The sequence below is a fragment of the Myxine glutinosa genome, chromosome 2, assembly GCF_964187855.1.
Source record: "Myxine glutinosa chromosome 2, kmMyxGlut1.1, whole genome shotgun sequence".
Taxonomy (NCBI): domain Eukaryota; kingdom Metazoa; phylum Chordata; class Myxini; order Myxiniformes; family Myxinidae; genus Myxine; species Myxine glutinosa.
The window spans coordinates 45,304,687-45,323,466 of record NC_136262.1 but is presented as its reverse complement, the minus strand read 5'-3'; the positions used below and the strand labels follow the sequence as shown (position 1 = coordinate 45,323,466).

Genomic DNA, 18,780 nt, shown 5'->3' with positions numbered 1-18,780 from the left:
CTTTCGTCGGAGCGGGGCGAGGAAAAAGAAACCTTCCTTTCCCTCGTGTCTTTCTCCTCCGTTTCCCGTCACTTCCGCTTCCGGCCACTTCCGTTTCCTGCCACTCTTTCAGAAGGGCTCCTGACCCTCCAACCACAACAACTACACAACAACTTAATATACTACACCCGGAAGCAAAGACCTGCATGGTAATTCACATACATTCACATAAATATGTAACACCACAGTCAAACATGGAGGAGGTTCAGTGATGTTTTGGGATTGCTGTGCTGCCTCTGGCACAGGGTGCCTTGAATCTGTGCATGGCATCATGAAATCAGGAGTTTACCAAGGCATTTTGGAGCGCAAAGTTCAACCCAGTGTCAGAAAGCTGGGTCTCCATCAAAGTCATGGGCCTTGTAGTAGGACAATGACCCCAAACCCACTTCTAAAAGCACCAGCAATGGTTCAAGATGAAACGCTGGACTGTTCTGAAGTGGCCAGCAATGAGTCCAGATCTAAATCCCATTGAACACCTGTGGAGAGATCTGAAAACAGCAGTTGGGAGAAGTCACCCTTCAAATCCGGGAGAACTGGAGTAGTTTGCACAAGAAGAGTGGGACAAACTGCCAGTAGAGATGTGTAGGAAGCTCATTCATGGCTATACGAAGCTCTTGTCTGCAGTTATTTTGTCCAAAGGTTGTGCTACCAAATATTAAGTCGAGGGTGTCAATAATTATGTCAATGCCATTTGTTTATATTTTTTGATTTAAAAGGACATATTAATTTCTGAATCAAAAACAAAGGGTCTGTAATATTAACAGTGAAATAACGAATTGTGGAGACCAAATACTTTAGTCAATTTCAACTTATTTTTAGAGAAAATTGTGAGTTATTTGAAAAAAGTGCAAGTGTGCCAATATTTTTGGCCACGACTGTGTGTGCTCTACCGAGTGTCATTAAAGCTCTCACATATTTTGACGTTTATTGAGATATCCTTAAATTTCTAAAATTCCTCATAATCGTTAGTAGATGCTCTTTCACGATGTAAAGATCAATTACCTGCACTATTATCAATTATGTCATGGAGACTGAGACAGCTGCTGCCTCTTGTAGATGTGAGATCTGATGGAAATGTGATGAGTATCCCATAAGATCGCATGGGAAATTTTTGGAATGAAATTTCCATATGACAGAATTTCAACATGCATGTCACTGTGTCTGTATCATGAGCAAATGCTCATCATCATCATCATCATCATCATCATCATCATCATCATCATCATCATCATCAGTGGACCATATGCTTTGCAGAGGCCAGTGCTGCAGAAGCAGTTTTCCTGGCGAGGGTTATGCTGGATGATTTGCCATTGCCTTTCCAGGGACCGGTCACGGTGGGAATTTGCAGTTCATGGTGGAGGCGATAACTCACCTACTATTTGTGAAAGACACCGTGCAATCTTTAACGTCCACCAACTAATGTCAGCAGACGGGATGCCCATTTTAACCTCCATCCGATGTATGGCGCACACATTGATGAATCGTCATCCCTGCGAAACATCAGGATGATCGTTTATAGCTGGTTGGAGATTTGATCTCAGGATAGACAGGCCAATGGCGAGTGTGCATGCCTCTCAGCTGTCCTGCCATGAGTGCTCATTATGTTTTGAAAACTGGGTCACACAAGATAAATATTAAAGAGTATGGGATACGAAGGGATGATGGGATAGCTCAGATGTAGCATGCTCATCTTTGAGCTGTCTATTTCGGATTTTATTCCAAATCCTGAACGATTTACTGTCACTCATGGTGCATCAAGGAGTGCATTATACTGGGCTTACTCACATTATCTGGTGGACATTAAAAAATCCCACGGTGTTTTCCTCAAGAGTAGATCTCTGTATGCTGGAACCCTGACCAAATTCCTAAATCCTACCCCGACTACCACATGCAAAAGGCAATGGCAAACCACCCAGTGCCTTCTTTGCCGCCACAAGACTGCTTTAGCAATACCATCTTTCAGTAAAATTCAAGGATTCGAGTGCAGTGCCTTCGAAAGTATTCACACCCCTTGACTTTTTCACATTTTGTTGTTACGGCCTGAAGTTAAAATGAATTAAAATGAGATTTTGTTTGTCACTGATCTACATATAATACCCCTTAATGTCAAGGCGACTATTTATTTATTTTTTGAAATTTTTACAAAATCATTAAAAATGAAATACAGAAATATCAAATTTTCACACCAAGTTCACTGCACAGAGTAAGTATTCTATGAATACCATCTAGTTTACATATATTATTTTATTTACATATATTTTATTTACATATGGTTTAGATATGTTAAGTATTCAAACCCCTGAGACAATACTTTGTAGAACCGTCTTTGGCAGAAATTACAGCATCCAGTCTTCTTGGGTATGTCTGTGTCACCTTTGCATATCTGGATTTTGGGAGTTTTGCCCCTTTCTTCCTTGCAAATTTACTCAAGCTCTGTCAAGTTGGATGGGAAGCATCAGTGAACAGCAATCTTCAAGTGTTTCCACAGATTACACTGGTCAACAAAATTTTAATAGTTTTATGGTTCTAGTATATTTTGAGGTGATTCTAACCAACATGAACCTGTAGATTTCGATTATGATATCCAATTTTCACTAGCACATCCAGTTTCTGAGAACCAGTATACCATAGGAATACCACTTCATTTGAAATTCACAAACTTCTTGTTGACCCTGAGAAGGTATTCTTACCACCACTTCATTTGAAACTTGGTTTGATGAAGAAGTTTGTGAAGGCCATGGATCAAGATGGTGCTGGCTTCCATGCTTGCTAATGAAGTTCCAAGGCATTGTATCTGAGGCCAAAGTAAAGGCCGGTGTTTTCAATGGTCCTCAAATTCGTCTTGTACTCACTAATCAGAACTTTGTAACGAGACATTCTGAGCTGGAAAGCGTTGCTTGGGATAGCTTTGTGGCTCTTGCTGACAATTACCTTGGAAAGTTTCGAGCACCAAATTATGAAGAGCTTGTAGACAAGATGTTGAAGAGTTACCAGGTGCTCGGTGCTCGAATGTCACTCAAGATACATTTCTTCCATTCTCATCTGGACTTCTTTCCACAAAATCTTGGCGATGTCAGTGACGAACATGGAGAAAGGTTTCACCAGGAAATTGCCATCATGGAGACTCGATATCAAGGCCGATTCAATCCAAACATGATGGGCGACTACTGTTGGACGACTACTGTTGGACTTTACAGCGTGAAAGTGATTGCTCCTACAAACGCAAAAGTAAAGTTCAGAAGCACTTTTAATGTGATGTAAATAAAAACTTAAAGTTCATATTATTTTTTGTAATATTTTATAAAGTTCATATTGTTTTTGTGATTTTTATAAAGTTCATATTATTTTTTGTAATATATTATAAAATTCATATTTTTTGTGATATTTTAGAAAGTTCATATTATTTTTTGTGATATTTTATAAAGTTCATATTATTTTTGGAGATTTACATTTTTTTATGTGATGTAAATAAAAACTTCAAGTTCATATTATTTTTTGTGACAATAAATAGACTTATTGAGACTTAATCAAGAAATTTGCATGCTCTAAAGATTTTTTCCACACTTATGATGTACTACGTCAAAGTTACGTGATAGCGAAATTTTAAGGTCAGATTCGGATTCGTGGGCACCAAATTAGTTAGAAACAGTTGAAAATAAGTCAGAACCAATTTGGCTTTTGACCAGTGTTATCAATGGAATTCCAGTCTGGTCTTTGGCTGGACCACTCAAGTACTTTCACGTTCTTGTTTTCAAGCCATTCCAGTGTTGCTTTGGCTGTTTGCTTGGGGTCATTGTCTTGTTGGAACGTAAATCTTTGCGGCAGTCGGAGGTCTTTTTCATTCTGAAGCAGGTATTCCTTAAAGATTTGCCTGTATTTGGCTACATTAAATGTTTCCTCTATCCTTACAAGTCTCCCAGTCCCTACTGCTAAAAAGCATTCCCATAGCATGATGCTGCCACCACCATGCCTCACAGTAGGGATGGTGTTAGATGAGTGATGAGCTGTACTCGGTTTCAGTGAGACTGAGCGCTTTGCATTCAGGCCAACGAGTTCAATTTTCATCTCGTCAGACCACAGAATATTTTGCCTCATGCTCTGATTCTTTCTCGTGCCTTTTTGCAAACTCCAGGTGTGCTGTCCTGTGCCTTTTTCTCAGAAGTGGCTTCTGTCTGGCCCCTCTCCAATATAGCCTCGATTTGTGAGGTGCTGCAGAGACTATTGTCCTTCCTGCAGGTTCTCCCATCTCAAACAAGGAACTCTGTAGTTCTCTCAGAGTGGTCATTGGGTTCTTGATCACCTCCCTGACCCTTCTTGCCCCATTGTTCAGTTTGGTCGGACGACCAGGTCTAAGAAGAGCTTGGGTAGTTTCATATTCTTCCCATTTCCTAATAATGGAACTCACTGTGCTATTGGGAACTTTCAACACTCTAGAAATTGTTTCATACCTTTCACCAGATCTTTCTCTCCTCACAATTCTATCTCGGAGTTCTGCAGATAGTTCCTTGGACTTCGTGGTCGAGTTTCTGCTCTGTCATGCACTGTCAACTGTGGTACCTCATATCTAAAGGTGTGTTTTTTTTCTAAATCATGTCCAATCAATTGACTTGGCCACAATTGGACTCAAATCAAGTTGTAAAGACATCTCAAGGATGATCGAAGGAAATTGGACGCACCTGACCTCAATTTGGAGTGTCATAGCAAGGGGGTTGACAACTTATTGACTCAAGACATTTCAGCTTTTCAATTTTAATTATTTTTAAAATTCCACTTTGACATTATGCGGTATTTTTTGTAGATCAGTGACCAAAAAATCTAAATTTAATCTATTTTAAATCATGGCTGTAACAACAAAATGTGAAAAAGTCAAGGGGTGTGAATACTTTCTGAAGGAACTGTACATGAAGGGGATGCCTCAATATATGCATCATTCCCTGGGGTAAAGTAAAAACAGAGATAACACTTTAGTTTACTTCCACAAGCCATGGTATTTTAATCAGTCGATTTTGTATGCACCATGAAAGACTGAATTACGTGGCACATTTTGTCACGGTGTACAGACCAGGTGCCTGCCTGAGAGTCGATTTACCCCTCTCCAGTGAAGCATTCGTTCTTAGTGACTCCACAAATGGTACACAATTTGTCTTGGAGGACTTGTCGACGAATTGAGTGGTACAAGGAGAATGACGGAGCACATACAGATACAATGACTGATGAATTATTGTAAGTATTGCACAATAAAACTTGTATGTCAAAAGAGTTTAAGAACGAACGCTTTACTAGGGAGTGGCAAAGCGACTTTCAGGCCACCCTGTATCAGACTATTAATTTGCAATTGATCACTTGCTTTAGCACAAATACAAATTATTAAGGACCCTAGTCGTCAAAAAGCTACATATATCGAACACACAGTATCAAATGGAACACCTCGCCGCCATTCGAGTATTTAAATTGCATCAGATGTGGACATAAATGTGAATTTCTGCTCCCAGCTTGCCGGCTGGATGACAAGACGCCATTTGCATTTTTGCATCCTCCATCCCTACCCCGTTTAGAATCCCAGGCATGGGCAACTTGCTAGTAAGTGTAATAAGCCAGTAAGCATCTTGCTAGTAAGATAGCACTACTCAGGCCAAAAGCCAAAGCAATGCCGACACTACTTGTCTTGTTAAGGCTAGATGGAGTTTGTCTGGGTAAGGCCAATGCGTAGGCATAATCACCTGGAAAGGTCAAACTATCTTCAAACCTAATCAAATGAGGTCCTAACCAGTGCTAAGACAAGCAACATTGATCATACTAGGGCATGCCCGTACTATATCTATATCTAAAATTATATCCCCCCCCCCTCTATTTACATGAAATGGTTTGGTCCAAAGCGAACGGCTTGCGAGTACGGTGACAATCCCCCCCTCTATTTACATGAAATGGTTTGGTCCAAAGCGAACGGCTTGCGGAGTTTGGTAAAGAAATCGCCATAGCGTGCACAAACGCGCAGGAAAGCGAAAGAATCGCAAATTAGTTTTAATTAGTTTTAAAACATAGTTTAACGCCAACATAGCGGCAACATAGTTTGCCAACGTGAAATAAATGAATACGCTCTCAAATGTGCCGTCCGAGGCAGAGTCTGTTCGCCACGTTCGGCACACGTGATAACTCGCTGCTCTCTGATTGGTTGAATCGTTTTTTGGACATAGCTCGGTAACTACTTGTCCGATTAATATGAAACCTTGAAAAGGCACATCCTCGGGTCCCCAGCAATATACCTGGCAAGTTTCAAGTATATCGGACCGGTAGTTGTCGAGAAACAGCGGTCGCATACACACACACACACACACAGAGATTACTGGAATTATAGATAGATGTGTCCGACAATGCCAAGTATCCTCCACAGCTTCACTTTACCCCTCACCATGTAAATTACATATTTCTACATTGTAGAGCGAATAGAGGAGTTCGTACATGTTGAGTGGTTTTTTGAATGGAAGACGACTACATTATGAGTTGTGTACAACGATATGATATGGTGGACACTGGACAAATCAACACAGTACAGTGTATGGAATTGATGGGAAGGTCAAATAGCCGAATGCAATCCTTACCTGGGAATGTCAAATAGCCGAATGCAATCCTTACCTGGGAATGTCAAACAGCGGAATGCAATCTCGTTACTCAAGTTGATTTTCTTAAGATTGCATGAAGTTTGTTGTCCTAATTAGGTTCAGCTGTAAAAAGTGATAATGCAGTCATTTACCGGCTTTTTTTCCCCCAGTTGTACCACTTTTGAGCAAACTACAGTTGGAGGTGCTTGATGAGGGCCAGGTACGGTTTTGGATTCAGGCTGAGAAGCTGAGTGCACAGAGCAAGGGTGGTTTTGTACTCAACGACTCGGAGGTGCACGATGATAATGTGAGTCGACTTGATCAGCAATACATAGCTCGCTCTTCTTAAACTTGTTTTGGAAGTGGAATAAAATGGATACCAAACATTCACTGGGATCCTAATGTCTCCGTGCTTCCTGTTATCCTCCTTCCCAACCTCAAATCTGCATCATTAGAGAATCAAGACAAATTGCGATCCAAAGACTGGAATTGTGGAGATGATTGTCACCGAGTTAAAGCCCGAGGATGAGGGGACGTATACAGTGCAGATACAAGATGGCCGTGCCAAGAATGAGGCCACCCTGGTGCTTATTGAAGATGGTAAGTGGGGGGTTTTTTTGGGGGGAGGGGGGTGCGTTTTGTATACAACATCGAGGCTCGTGTAAGAGCTAACATCAATCACAAAAAAAAAACGGACACACAAAACATACACTAAAGGGAGCGGGAGACAAGATGGGGAGAGAGAGGGAAGCACACAAGTACAACAGCAGAGAGCAGGGACATCGGAAGATCTGTGGGAGGGAGAGGGCTTGGGGGGAGGAGGCATGGGAAGGCGGGGGTGGGGGGGGGGGGGGTTGGGAGAGGTAACAAACACATGGACACTGCTAGAGCTTCTCGGAAAGTGGTTGGTACAAATTTGAGCTGGACATTTGTGTTACGCTTGAATAATCACTTCAATGGGCAATCATCACCAGACTGTGCGGGTCATATGTAAATTTCATCAAAATCACCAAATCAGATGTAAATTTCACCAAAATAACCAAATCATATGTAAATTTGAAAAGCCTCTGTGTGTCTGTTTGTCTGTTTGTTGACTGACCTTTATTTGGACTTTGCAGAAAGCACAATTATTTGCTCTTCCACACACTGTGGTTTCACTTGGCACCTTCTTAATTGTCAGCACATGTCGTCTGATTCTGGGCATTTGTTCCCAGCCTACATGCATTACTTCACCTTTTATACACAAAAAGTGCAGATTACATTTGAGTCTAAAGCTATTAACCCTCCCTGACCCAACACACCACTTTCAGGCCACTCGGTTGCCGTCCCTCCTCTCTCTTTATCCTCTTCTCCTGTCCGTTCATTCCCTTGAATGTTGTGTTCACCTTTGGTCTGGCAGCCCCACTGTCAGTGTTTTTTTTTTACCTTCCGACTCCTCGCTCTTCCCTTATCCTAGATTTTGTACACAAAAAAAAATAATTAATCTTGAAATGAGCTTCCCAAGTGCATAAATCTCTGCCACGATGAATTAACCTCTTCGGAAACCTTCAATATCTCTACTCGTGGGCAATATTCCATTCCACGACGTCAACCATTAGAATAAACCCCCTTCAAGCCCCCATACGGATGTAGTCAGGAGTGCAGTGATTTACCGTGTACTTATTTCGATTTTCTAAATTTGTAATCATGCTTCAAATGTGCTTCAATTTTACAGATTTCAAGAATCTTTTGAAAGAGTCTGCGTTTCATCGTGCAGAATACCTCAGAAAACAAGGTACAGCAAACCAGTAAGGCAAGTGTCGTAATGAGTGTTTGCCAGCATTTTAAAAAACGGTTTTGTCCTCATGAAACTTGTTTTCAGGACCACATTTTGTTGAGTACCTTTCCTGGGAAGTTATGAGCGACTGCAATGTCATCCTCAAAAGTAAGGTAAAGTAAATCTTTTACTTACCAACCACAAGTCTGGTGTAAAATATTTGTCAGAAACAATACTTGCCTCGAGAAGCACGGCGATGTCTTTTTTTTTTTTGTTGTTGTTGTTGTTGTTGTTGTTGTTGTTGTTGTAACCTCAGGTGGCGAACACCAAAAAAGACACCATCATTGTCTGGTACAAGGATGAGCGCGAGGTCCAAGGCGACATTCAACATGACGAACAGAGTGGTGTTTGCACGTTCCACGTCCCCCAGGTAATGCCAGTCGCTGCGCCGAAGCACTATCTGTTCGACAGGATTTATGTTCAGGGTATCATGAGCACTTTGCGCACATGTTGTTGTTTTTCCTTAGCTGGCAAAGAAAGACGCAGGATTGTACAGAATGTCCCTATGGGATGATAGGGGTAAAGATTCCTCCACGCTTGAAGTCACAGAAGAAGGTGCGTCTTTCAAACCATTTGCTTATGTTGCTTAACCCCAACTCCCCGCCACTTCCATCATGCCGAAATGTCTGTCCATTAAAGGAACTTCATCAAGTTGGTAAATTGTTTATTACCCTCGCCAGAGGAGAGAGTGTTGCATTTGAGTCCGTTTGGTACTTGCAAAATCGAAGGTTTTTCAAGCATATTTGGTCGGTTGCATTTGTGGTCCTGTCTCTTTGTTTGTCACCGGCCTACAGGTCACAATTCTAAACCGATCGTCACGAAACGTCACCAAGTTGTATAGGTCGTCCCAATTGAGAAGCCTATTGTTTTTGGGGTCAAAAGGTCAACATAGGCCAAAGGTCACCAACTTTGCCAAATTTCTAAAATCCTCAATTTTCATCGGATTGAGTTGAAATTTGAAGAGGACTTGCATATCTGGTCACTGAATTCAACCACCAAGTATTTTTGAGGTCAACATCGGCCAAAAGGTCAACATAGGCCAAATTTCTAAAATCCTCAATTTTCATCCGATTGACTTGAAATTTGAAGAGGACTTGCATATCTGGTCACTGAATTCAACCAACAAGTATACTTGAGGTCAACATAGGCCAAAAGGTCAACATAGGCCAAATTTCTAAAATCCTCAATTTTCATCTGATTGACTTGAAATTTGAAGAGGACTTGCATATCTGGTCACTGAATTCAACCACCAAGTATTTTTGAGGTCAACATAGGCCAAAAGGTCAACATAGGCCAAATTTCTAAAATCCTCAATTTTCATCCGATTGACTTGAAATTTGAAGAGGACTTGCATATCTGGTCACTGAATTCAACCAACAAGTATATTTGAGGTCAACATCTAGGCAAAAAGGTCAACATAGACCATATTTCTAAAATACTCAATTTTCATCAAATTGACTTGAAATTTGAAGAGGACTTGCATATCTGTTCATTGAATTCAACCACCAAGTAATTTTGAGGTCAACATAGGCCAAAAGTTCAATAAAGGCCAAATTTCTAAAATCCTCAATTTTCATCCAATTGACTTGAAATTTGAAGAGGACTTGCATATCTGGTCACTGAATTCAACCACCAAGTATTTTTGAGGTCAACATAGGCCAAAAGGTCAACATAGGCCGACTTTCTAAAATCCTCAATTTTTATCCAATTCACTGGAAATTTGAAGAGCATTTGCATATCTGGTCACTGAATTCAACCACAAATTATATTTTAGGTGAACATCGGCCAAAAGGTCAACATAGGCCAAATTTCTAAAATCATCAATTTTCATCCAATTGACTTGAAATTCTAAGAGGATTTGCATATATGGTCACTGAATTCAACCACCAGCCATTTTTGAGGTCAACATAGGCCAACTTTTAAAAATCCTCAATTTTCATCTGATTTACTTGAAAATTGAACAGCATTTGCACATTGAGTCACTAAAGAGGGAAACTAACTTTTTTTGAGGTCAAAGGTCAACTCATGGTCAACCTTCCAAAAGCATCATTTTTAGCTGCGTCGCAGACGCTGGTCATAGAGTGCCCTCTGCTGTTGTTGTTGTTGTTCTTCTTGTTCTTCTTCTTCTTGTTCTTGCAGAGAAGACAAAACCTCAAAGCTCCACCCATTCTGCGAACCATAGCTCCACCCATTCTGGGAGAGCCTTCATATAAACAAATATCCACCATTTTATTAACTCGCATAGCTTTGAGGCCTGTTTTGTAGGCCCGTGGTGTCTTCCTCTCTCACACAGTTTTATTTCAAATCAAATTCGATATATCATTTCATTTTTCACAGTCGCTAACATAGTTTTAGACTCGGTTGAAAAAAAACGGGAAGAAAATCCGATGAAAGTTGCCCTTTATAGAACGAAATGAATTCTCAAAGGCCTGTAACTTCAAGTCCATTGAGATATTTTTTTTTTAAATCGCGGCATAGTCAGTCATACACCGCCCGAAATAAGAGACGGGAAAATGCCGAGATATATATATTTTGTTTAAATCGCGGCATGGTCAGTCATACACCGCACGAAATAACAGACGGGAAAATGCCGAGATATATTAAAAATTCGTCCATTTGATGACAATCGTCACGATGAAATATTTAATTTATACGTCGTCACAATAATGTGGAGAGAGGAGCATAGCTTCGTTCACGTGTCGCCACACACGGGAAATTGCCGAGATATATTTTTTTTAAATCGCGGCATGGTCAGTCATACACCGCCTGAAATAACAGACGGGAAAATGCCGAGATATATTAAAAATTCGTCGCCACACACGGGAAATTGCCGAGATATATTTTCACTTTGCACAAAAATAACATCAAGTAATCGAATCAATAGGAATGTCCTGTGCCTATAACATCGACGTTATAGGCACAGCTGCATCTAGGCATTGTGTAACATCGACGCGGCTTTTGTTTTAATTAAAACTTTTTGTACTTGTTTATCTGAAAAATCGTCACTTTTCTTCCTATTGACCCGAGCTTTGATCAATATTGTCAATTTTAATCTTGCTGAAATGGACAATTTGCTGTATCAACGGAATTTTTTTTCTTGGGGGGGGGGGAGGGGCGGATTTTGCAAGTATCATGCTCCGCATGACATCTCCTTGTTTGTTTGTTTGTTTGTCTGTTTGTTTGTTTGTCTGTTTGTCTGCACAGAGTAAATATGATTTTCTCTGCAACCGTTGGTCCGATTGACAGGAAAAATTCACCATCGGTGCATCTCCACCTGTAGAATTTGTTACTGATAATTATGACGTCGTAGGTCACGTGGCACGGTCGCCATCTTGAAAAATACCAAAATCTTCGCAACTCTATCTACGAAAGTGCTGCATAGAAAAAAATAAGACATGGCTCATGGTAAAGAACTTAATTTTATTTATTCTTTAGAACTTAAAATAATTATTCCCATGGGGAATAAATATTTTAATGATGATGTCATAGGTTCCTCCATTATGACGTCATAATTCAACAAGTACAAAACTTCATCCGATCAAGATGAAATTTCTTGAGCGTCATCTATGGATAAATTGGTAGAGAAAAATAGATGACGTCATCGGTCACGTGGTTCGGCCGCCATATTTGTTTTAACACAAAAGCGTTAAAAAAAACACCAAAAAACACGTCCTGGCGAGGGTCTGCAATCTCTGATTGCTCTTTCGTGTTTGTTTTTATTTCCTCAATTGACTGTTAATCTAAACTCTCCTTTTGTGGTACTTGTTAGCAATCTGTGATCGTTGTTTCCAAATCTTCTTCTTGATGCAAACATCTTGCATTACTTGAGTGAAAGTGATACTTTTAGCTCACCTGGAATGAAGTTCAGGGGAGCTTATGTGATGGCGCGTCGTCAGTCGGTCAGTCATTCAGTCAGTCAGTCCGTCCGTCCATCAGTCCGTCAGTCCGTAAACATTTGAAACTTCTTCTCCGAAGCCGCTGATGGGATTGCGACCAAATTTGGCACAAATTATATTTGTTATGTTGTGACTAAAGTTTGTTCACGGCATTAAAAAAAATCTGCCCCTTTGGGGGTCTACCAGGGTCAAAGTGAATCCAGGTTTGATCCCCCAAAATAGGAATTAGCTTTTCCCTCTGAAAATACACACCCAATTTCGATGAAACTTGACCACAACCTTCACCATACATGATCTACTAAAGTTTGCTCACGGCATTTTAAAAATCTGCCCTTTAAGGGGTTTACGGGGGGGGGGGGAGGGTTTGCCCCCCAAAATAGGTGTTTGCTTTCTTCTCAGAAACTACACACGCAATTCTGATGAAACTTTACCACAACCTTTATCACCCGTGATGTACCAACGTTTGTTCACGGCATTTAAAAAAATCTGGGTCTCAGGTGATCTATTGGGGGTGGGGGGCTTGCATCCCAAAATCTCCCGCGATGGATCGCGGGAATCTCCCGCGATGAAGCTAACTCCAAGGGCCTCTCACTCACTCACCGCAGGCAGGTTGGTGGTCTTTCCATCTTCTACCGACTCCTCTCTGGCCTTGCCCCCCCAGCTCTCTCTGGGCTCTGTCCCGCAAATATTCCTACAGGTCGCACAAGATCTGCCTGCAAACCTCTTATGGTCAAACTGCCAAAATCAAGACTCTCTGCTCACCTTCACTCCTTCATTCCTCTTTTCTCCCGCCTCTGGAACAAACTCCCTCACTCTCTTCAATCCCACTCCACCCTCCAGGTCTTTAAAACAGCTGTTCACCACCATCTCTTATCTTCCCCCATCCAAAACCTTGATCTTTTCTACCCCCGCTAATTTCACCCAAATTCCACTTTTTTGAAATACCAACTTTTTTTTTTTTTTTTTTTCTTTTTTTGTATACAAGATCGAGGCTCGTGAAAGAGCGAAAAAAGTCATTCCTTGTTTTTCCAAAAAAGCGTGAAAAGCGCCAAAAGTCATTCCAAAAAGTGCGTGAAAAAGAGCTTCTGTCCTGGAAGTCATTGGTGTCCTTGTGTTTTATACTTCTCCCTCCACGCCCCCCCCCCCCTCCCCATGCCTCCACCCCCCAAGCCCTCACCCTTCCACACATCTCCCTGCTCTCAAATGTTGTGTTTGTGTGCTTCACCTTCTCTCCCCATCTTGTTTTCCGCTCCCGCTTTTTGTGTGTTTTGTTTGTCTGGTTGATTTGTTTGTGAAGTAAATGTTAGCTCTTTCACGAGCCTCGATTCAGTATACAAAAAAAAAAAAATAGGTATTTGCTTTTTTCTCAGAACTTACACACACAATTTCGATCAAACTTCACCACAACCTTCATCATCCGTGATGTACCAACGTTTGTTCAAGGTATTGGAAAAATTGCAGTCTGATGAAGTACACGGGGTTGGGGGGAGGGAGGGTATGCCCCCCAAAATATATTTTTTGTTTGTTTGTTTGTTTGTTTAAATCTTGTGATTATGTTAGTATGATTCTACATGCTGCCCTGTCTTCTAGCAACCATTGAAATTGGTTTAAAATACTTTTAGTCAATGTAGTATACTGTTTATTCTACCAGGTGAGCGCAAAGGGTATTGCCCCTATGTTTTAAGGATGTGCCAGTGGAAGTGAAATGTTGTTACTGCCTTTGCAGCATTCGATGCGATGATGAAAGAAATCTGCAGGATAAGCGGTCAGTGAAACCATGCGGTAGCAAATTATTTATCTCCTTGTTATGGTCATTATTGCACCAATGTTATTAATATGGAACTTTACTCTTATTCAGCAATATCAGCGACACCCCTGAAATTGCAAAGCACCGAAGAAGGCATCAAACTCTACTCGTTTGTCACTTATTATCCCGAAGAGCTGAAGGTTTCATGGACTTTCAGGTGAGAACAAAACATGGGTCATTTTGCTGTTCCCCTTGAGAGATTTCTGACAGACTGCAATATCGCTGTAAATTCTCTACCCACCACCTCCACATTTCGTAATTGGTGCTTATGTCTAAATTCCTCCCCATTTCGTAGAAATGAAAAACTGGCGTCGAAGGACAAGATCCGGAGCGGAATTATGAGCAACCAACTATGGCTACAAATCAATGAACCCACCGAGAAGGATCAGGGGAAATATGCCCTAGAGCTCTTCGATGGCAAGGAGAAACACATGAGGGAAATGGATCTCACAGGAGATGGTAGGACACTGGCACGCTATTATTATTACCTGCTTTCTTGTCGTTTCTTCATTAGTGGCAGTGCCAATTATCTCATCGTTGAATCGATACAGACCATTTAACAGAAGTGTTCTCTCCACGCAGTATTTCAGGAAGCATATCAAGAATTCCAGAGGCTCAAGTGAGTATGCTTCCTCACTGTGCAAGTTCCACAGCAAATTGGATTACTTCTCAGTAAACATTTGGGGCAATTACCTACTTCCCTGGGCTTTGCACGAACTGCAATTATTTCGAACGTGAACATACCTGTTATCTTACTCTTTTGTTCCATTTGCAGGCAAGCGGCGATCGCTGAAAGAAGTAAGTTTCTCGCAAAGCACAATGCAGCATGCACATGCAACGCTGCAAAAACGAAAAGCGTTTTTGTCCACTACGAGCGGATCTACTTCTGGGGAGGGAGAGAGGAATAGTGCTGGGGTTATGATGCCTTCTGAGTTACGTGAACTTGTTACAAATGTCACCTTTTATTATTGTGATCAAAACATTTCATCCTCGACAAGCCCGATCTGGACTCAGCAATTTTGCGGCAATTCTAGTATTTTATCCCCTGGTTAAAACTAAAAATCTGTTGTTGTGTTACAGAACAAAGCAGTGTTGTAGATTTTAATGGTCTATCTCTCTCTCTCTCTCTCTCTCTCTCTCTCTCTCTCTCTCTCTCTCTCTCCCCCCCCCCTCTCTCTCTCTCTCTCTCTCTCCCTCCCCCCCCCCTCTCCCTTTCTCTCTTTCTCTCTTTCTCTCTTTCTCCCTTTCTCCCTTTCTCTCTTTCTCTCTTTCTCCCTTTCTCCCTTTCTCCCTTTCTCTCTTTCTCCCTTTCTCCCTTTCTCCCTTTCTCCTTCTCCACCTCTATATCTCTTCCCATCCCCCTCCTTGCCTCGCTCACTCACCTCCTACATATTCTCTCACTCTTTCCCCACCCTCTCATCTCCCCCTTCCCTCCCTGCAATAGATCGTGCCCGGGTGACTGGTGGCTTACCAGATGTAGTCACAATTCAAAAGGGAAAGGTATGAATGTGTATCCCAGTCATGTATGAGAATACCCAAACCCTGTTATTCTTTGTCTTTATGGTAAATTTTACTGAATTAACACTTGTCGTTATAATTATTTAAGCCTCACTTTTTTAATTGGGTAGACTGACCTTAAAATTAAGTTACTGACTGACTTAAGGTAGGTAGACTTAGGTAGACTTAGGTAGGTAGGTAGACTTAAGGTAGGTAGACATTAAGTAAGGTAGACTGACTGATTTAGAAAGGAACAGTTTTTGATATCTAAGGTAGCACTTTAATGACCTTTCTCATAGCATTTAGCACATTTTGGCAACGTTTGTATTTCAGGCAGAATTTGTTGTTTTGAAGTGTATTTGATTATTTGTAAGGTAGGATATTGCAGGCAGAGTATTTGATATCGAAGAAAATTTTCAAATAGTTTAATATTTTAAGCAGGTTTTCCATGATATTCCAAGGAGGCTCTAAGATATTACCTGGAAAATTTGTAATATTCCCGGAAGGGCTTAACATATTCCACACTACTACTACTACTACTACTACTACTACTACTACTACTACTACTACTACTACTACTTTGGATTCAACTGCTGTCGTCATGTCTGGTCGTGGTAAAGGGGGAAAGGGTCTCGGTAAAGGAGGTGCTAAACGTCATCGCAAGGTGCTGCGTGATAACATCCAGGGAATCACAAAGCCTGCTATTCGTCGCCTTGCTCGTCGTGGTGGGGTAAAGCTCATCTCGGGTCTCATCTACGAGGAAACCCGTGGAGTTCTCAAGGTGTTCCTGGAAAATGTTATCCGCGATGCTGTTACCTACACGGAGCACGCCAAGCGAAAGACCGTCACTGCCATGGATGTGGTGTACGCTTTGAAGCGCCAGGGCCGCACACTCTACGGTTTCGGTGGTTAAACATTTAGGGAGTGGTGTTCATCAACAACTACAACAACAAAACTACTACTACTACTACTACTACTACTACTACTACTACTACTACCACTACTACTACTTCTACTACTATTACTTGTTTAACAACCATTTTCCCGTATTAAGGGATTGGCCGGCTGATTGTCCCTCTCCACCTAGACTTGTTGAAAGCATCCTCCTCAATTAAATCCCAAAAACTGCAAGTCTCGACTGATCAAACCCATCCATGTCTTTTTCGATCTACATCTTGGTCTTTTCACCCTCAACTACTAAACTATTGACTTTCTTGACAGACTCTTCTCTCGCTCCTCCTTACCGCATGCCCAAACCATATTAGTCTTCTCTTTCGCAACTCTTCCATGCAGGACTTATTATACACCAGGCATGGTTTATCCTATTCAGGCAAGTTGTGTTGCAATCCAAACAGATTTTAGCCTTGTTATGTATCACATGAAGAAGAATGTTTTGACATTATACACAAAGTTTTTTTTTTTTTTTTTTCGAGAGACATTTTTATATTTCTGACAGGTTTATTACATGTTATGTTGTTTCCAGCATTGTTGTTATTTTTATTATCATAATTTTCCTTCACAGACAGTAAACCTGAGATGCAATATCTGGGGTGATCCGGTGCCCGAAGTGACGTGGTTCCGCAATGAGCGGGAAATCTCTTCCGACAATCATGTGGTATTGAGTTACGACAAGGGCAAGCATGCCAGCTTCATCATCAACAAAATCGAAACAGAAGACTCGGGCAAATACAGCATTTCGGTGAAGAACAAATATGGCTCAGAGACCGGAGACGTTACAGTCAGTGTGTACATCCCACTCGAGGAGGAGCACGGGCAGGAGGATGAGGATTAAGTGGTACAGGGATTGGTAATTAGGCCACCGAAACTAGTTTGCCCATGTAAATGTTGGACAGATTTGGCTTTGTATGTGTTGACTGCCATGACTCCATAGGGCATAGAAATTTCCGTTTTGCTTTCCTCCTGTTTTGCCTCAGCACAACCATTGGCCTTCTCTACATTAGGCCATTCAGCAATATGTAATGGGGTCGGTCGACCTGTTTGATGGATGCATGGACCTGCTATGCCTGGTAGATTGTGGGTCAGGGAATGAATATAAATGGAAAGTGTTCAGGCATAGAACTATGCAAAATATCCGGGAGTTAATAAGTGTATTAAACTGAAAAGAACCGTTGGTTTGAAAGCCAAAATTTAATTGTGGACTGATTTTCTGAATTTAATTTATTGATTCGGCCTAAAAGGGCAGCAAGGAGACTGATTAGTTATGACTCTTCTGAAATGTCCCACTCCCCAGAATTAACTATAAATGCACCCGTTTGCACAGGAGGATTCCAACAGGGTCCACCATATATAAAAATGGCTGTTGAAGCCAAGGAAAAGGTTTGCTGTGACTTGAGTGGCGTCCAATCGATGGTTTGTTTCAGAGTTGTGATGCTGTTGAGAGTGTAATAAATGACATCGAAAGATTGTTCACGCATTTCTGTCCTTCCATACCACCTGACAAGGGACCCGAGATTTACTGTCTATTCAAAGATGGCAGAGTTTTTGACTATAAATGTCCCTTCCCTTTCCTCGTTTTACTCCTACCTCCTGCTTGAGCTTTCTCCCTTCTCCCCCAGTACCCATACAATCTCCCACCCTTTTAATTTGTCAATTTGTGGACATACGTAATCAACTTGGTGGCTCGACACCGTGCAAGGTGTGCTTTGTGGATCTTCCATAAGATGGCGACAACCCTCCACCAAACAACGGCCGAGAGCTTGCGTGCCTCGGGATATGTTGAGAAGGTGTGGGTGCGGCGGGGTCTGGCTGGTCGTGCTTACGTGCATCATCATTCTGTTCATTCAAGGTCTTTTGCTGGCTTATTAGCGAAAGCAAGACTTGCCCAAAGGCACTTTTCGCCAAATAACAATTAGTATGCGGCAAAGATACGCTTGACGTTTCGACAGACAGGACAATCTAGATCGGAGAGATTTCCAACGGCTTAGGCACGACTCTGAGTCGATCATTATGTGCACTCCCAGCCGTTAGCACGTATTGTCTTATTGCTCTGTCTAACTAGGCTTTGGTGATCTTTGTTCTCCTCTGAGAGCTTTACTCCATCATTTGGGCTCAGAAAAGCACTTTGAAAACTTCAAATATTTCCACGAAGACGTAACTATCTTATGC

The 18,780-nt window shown here is 41.5% G+C and overlaps 1 protein-coding gene across 1 annotated transcript in view; it reads left to right on the top strand.

The window, feature by feature from the left end:
- MYOM1 (myomesin 1) overlaps window positions 1-18,080 on the top strand; it is a 272,604-nt gene extending 254,524 nt beyond the window's left edge. The window contains exons 25-37 of the mRNA XM_068103177.2: window positions 6,809-6,945; window positions 7,094-7,238; window positions 8,353-8,412; window positions 8,500-8,567; window positions 8,711-8,824; window positions 8,922-9,009; window positions 14,077-14,115; window positions 14,209-14,314; window positions 14,453-14,616; window positions 14,740-14,776; window positions 14,933-14,955; window positions 15,602-15,657; window positions 17,177-18,080. Coding sequence (XP_067959278.2) covers window positions 6,809-6,945; window positions 7,094-7,238; window positions 8,353-8,412; window positions 8,500-8,567; window positions 8,711-8,824; window positions 8,922-9,009; window positions 14,077-14,115; window positions 14,209-14,314; window positions 14,453-14,616; window positions 14,740-14,776; window positions 14,933-14,955; window positions 15,602-15,657; window positions 17,177-17,446 — 1,307 coding nt within the window. The 3' untranslated portion in view covers window positions 17,447-18,080. The remainder of the gene's footprint in view (window positions 1-6,808; window positions 6,946-7,093; window positions 7,239-8,352; window positions 8,413-8,499; window positions 8,568-8,710; window positions 8,825-8,921; window positions 9,010-14,076; window positions 14,116-14,208; window positions 14,315-14,452; window positions 14,617-14,739; window positions 14,777-14,932; window positions 14,956-15,601; window positions 15,658-17,176) is intronic.
- Window positions 18,081-18,780: the final 700 nt, after the last annotated feature.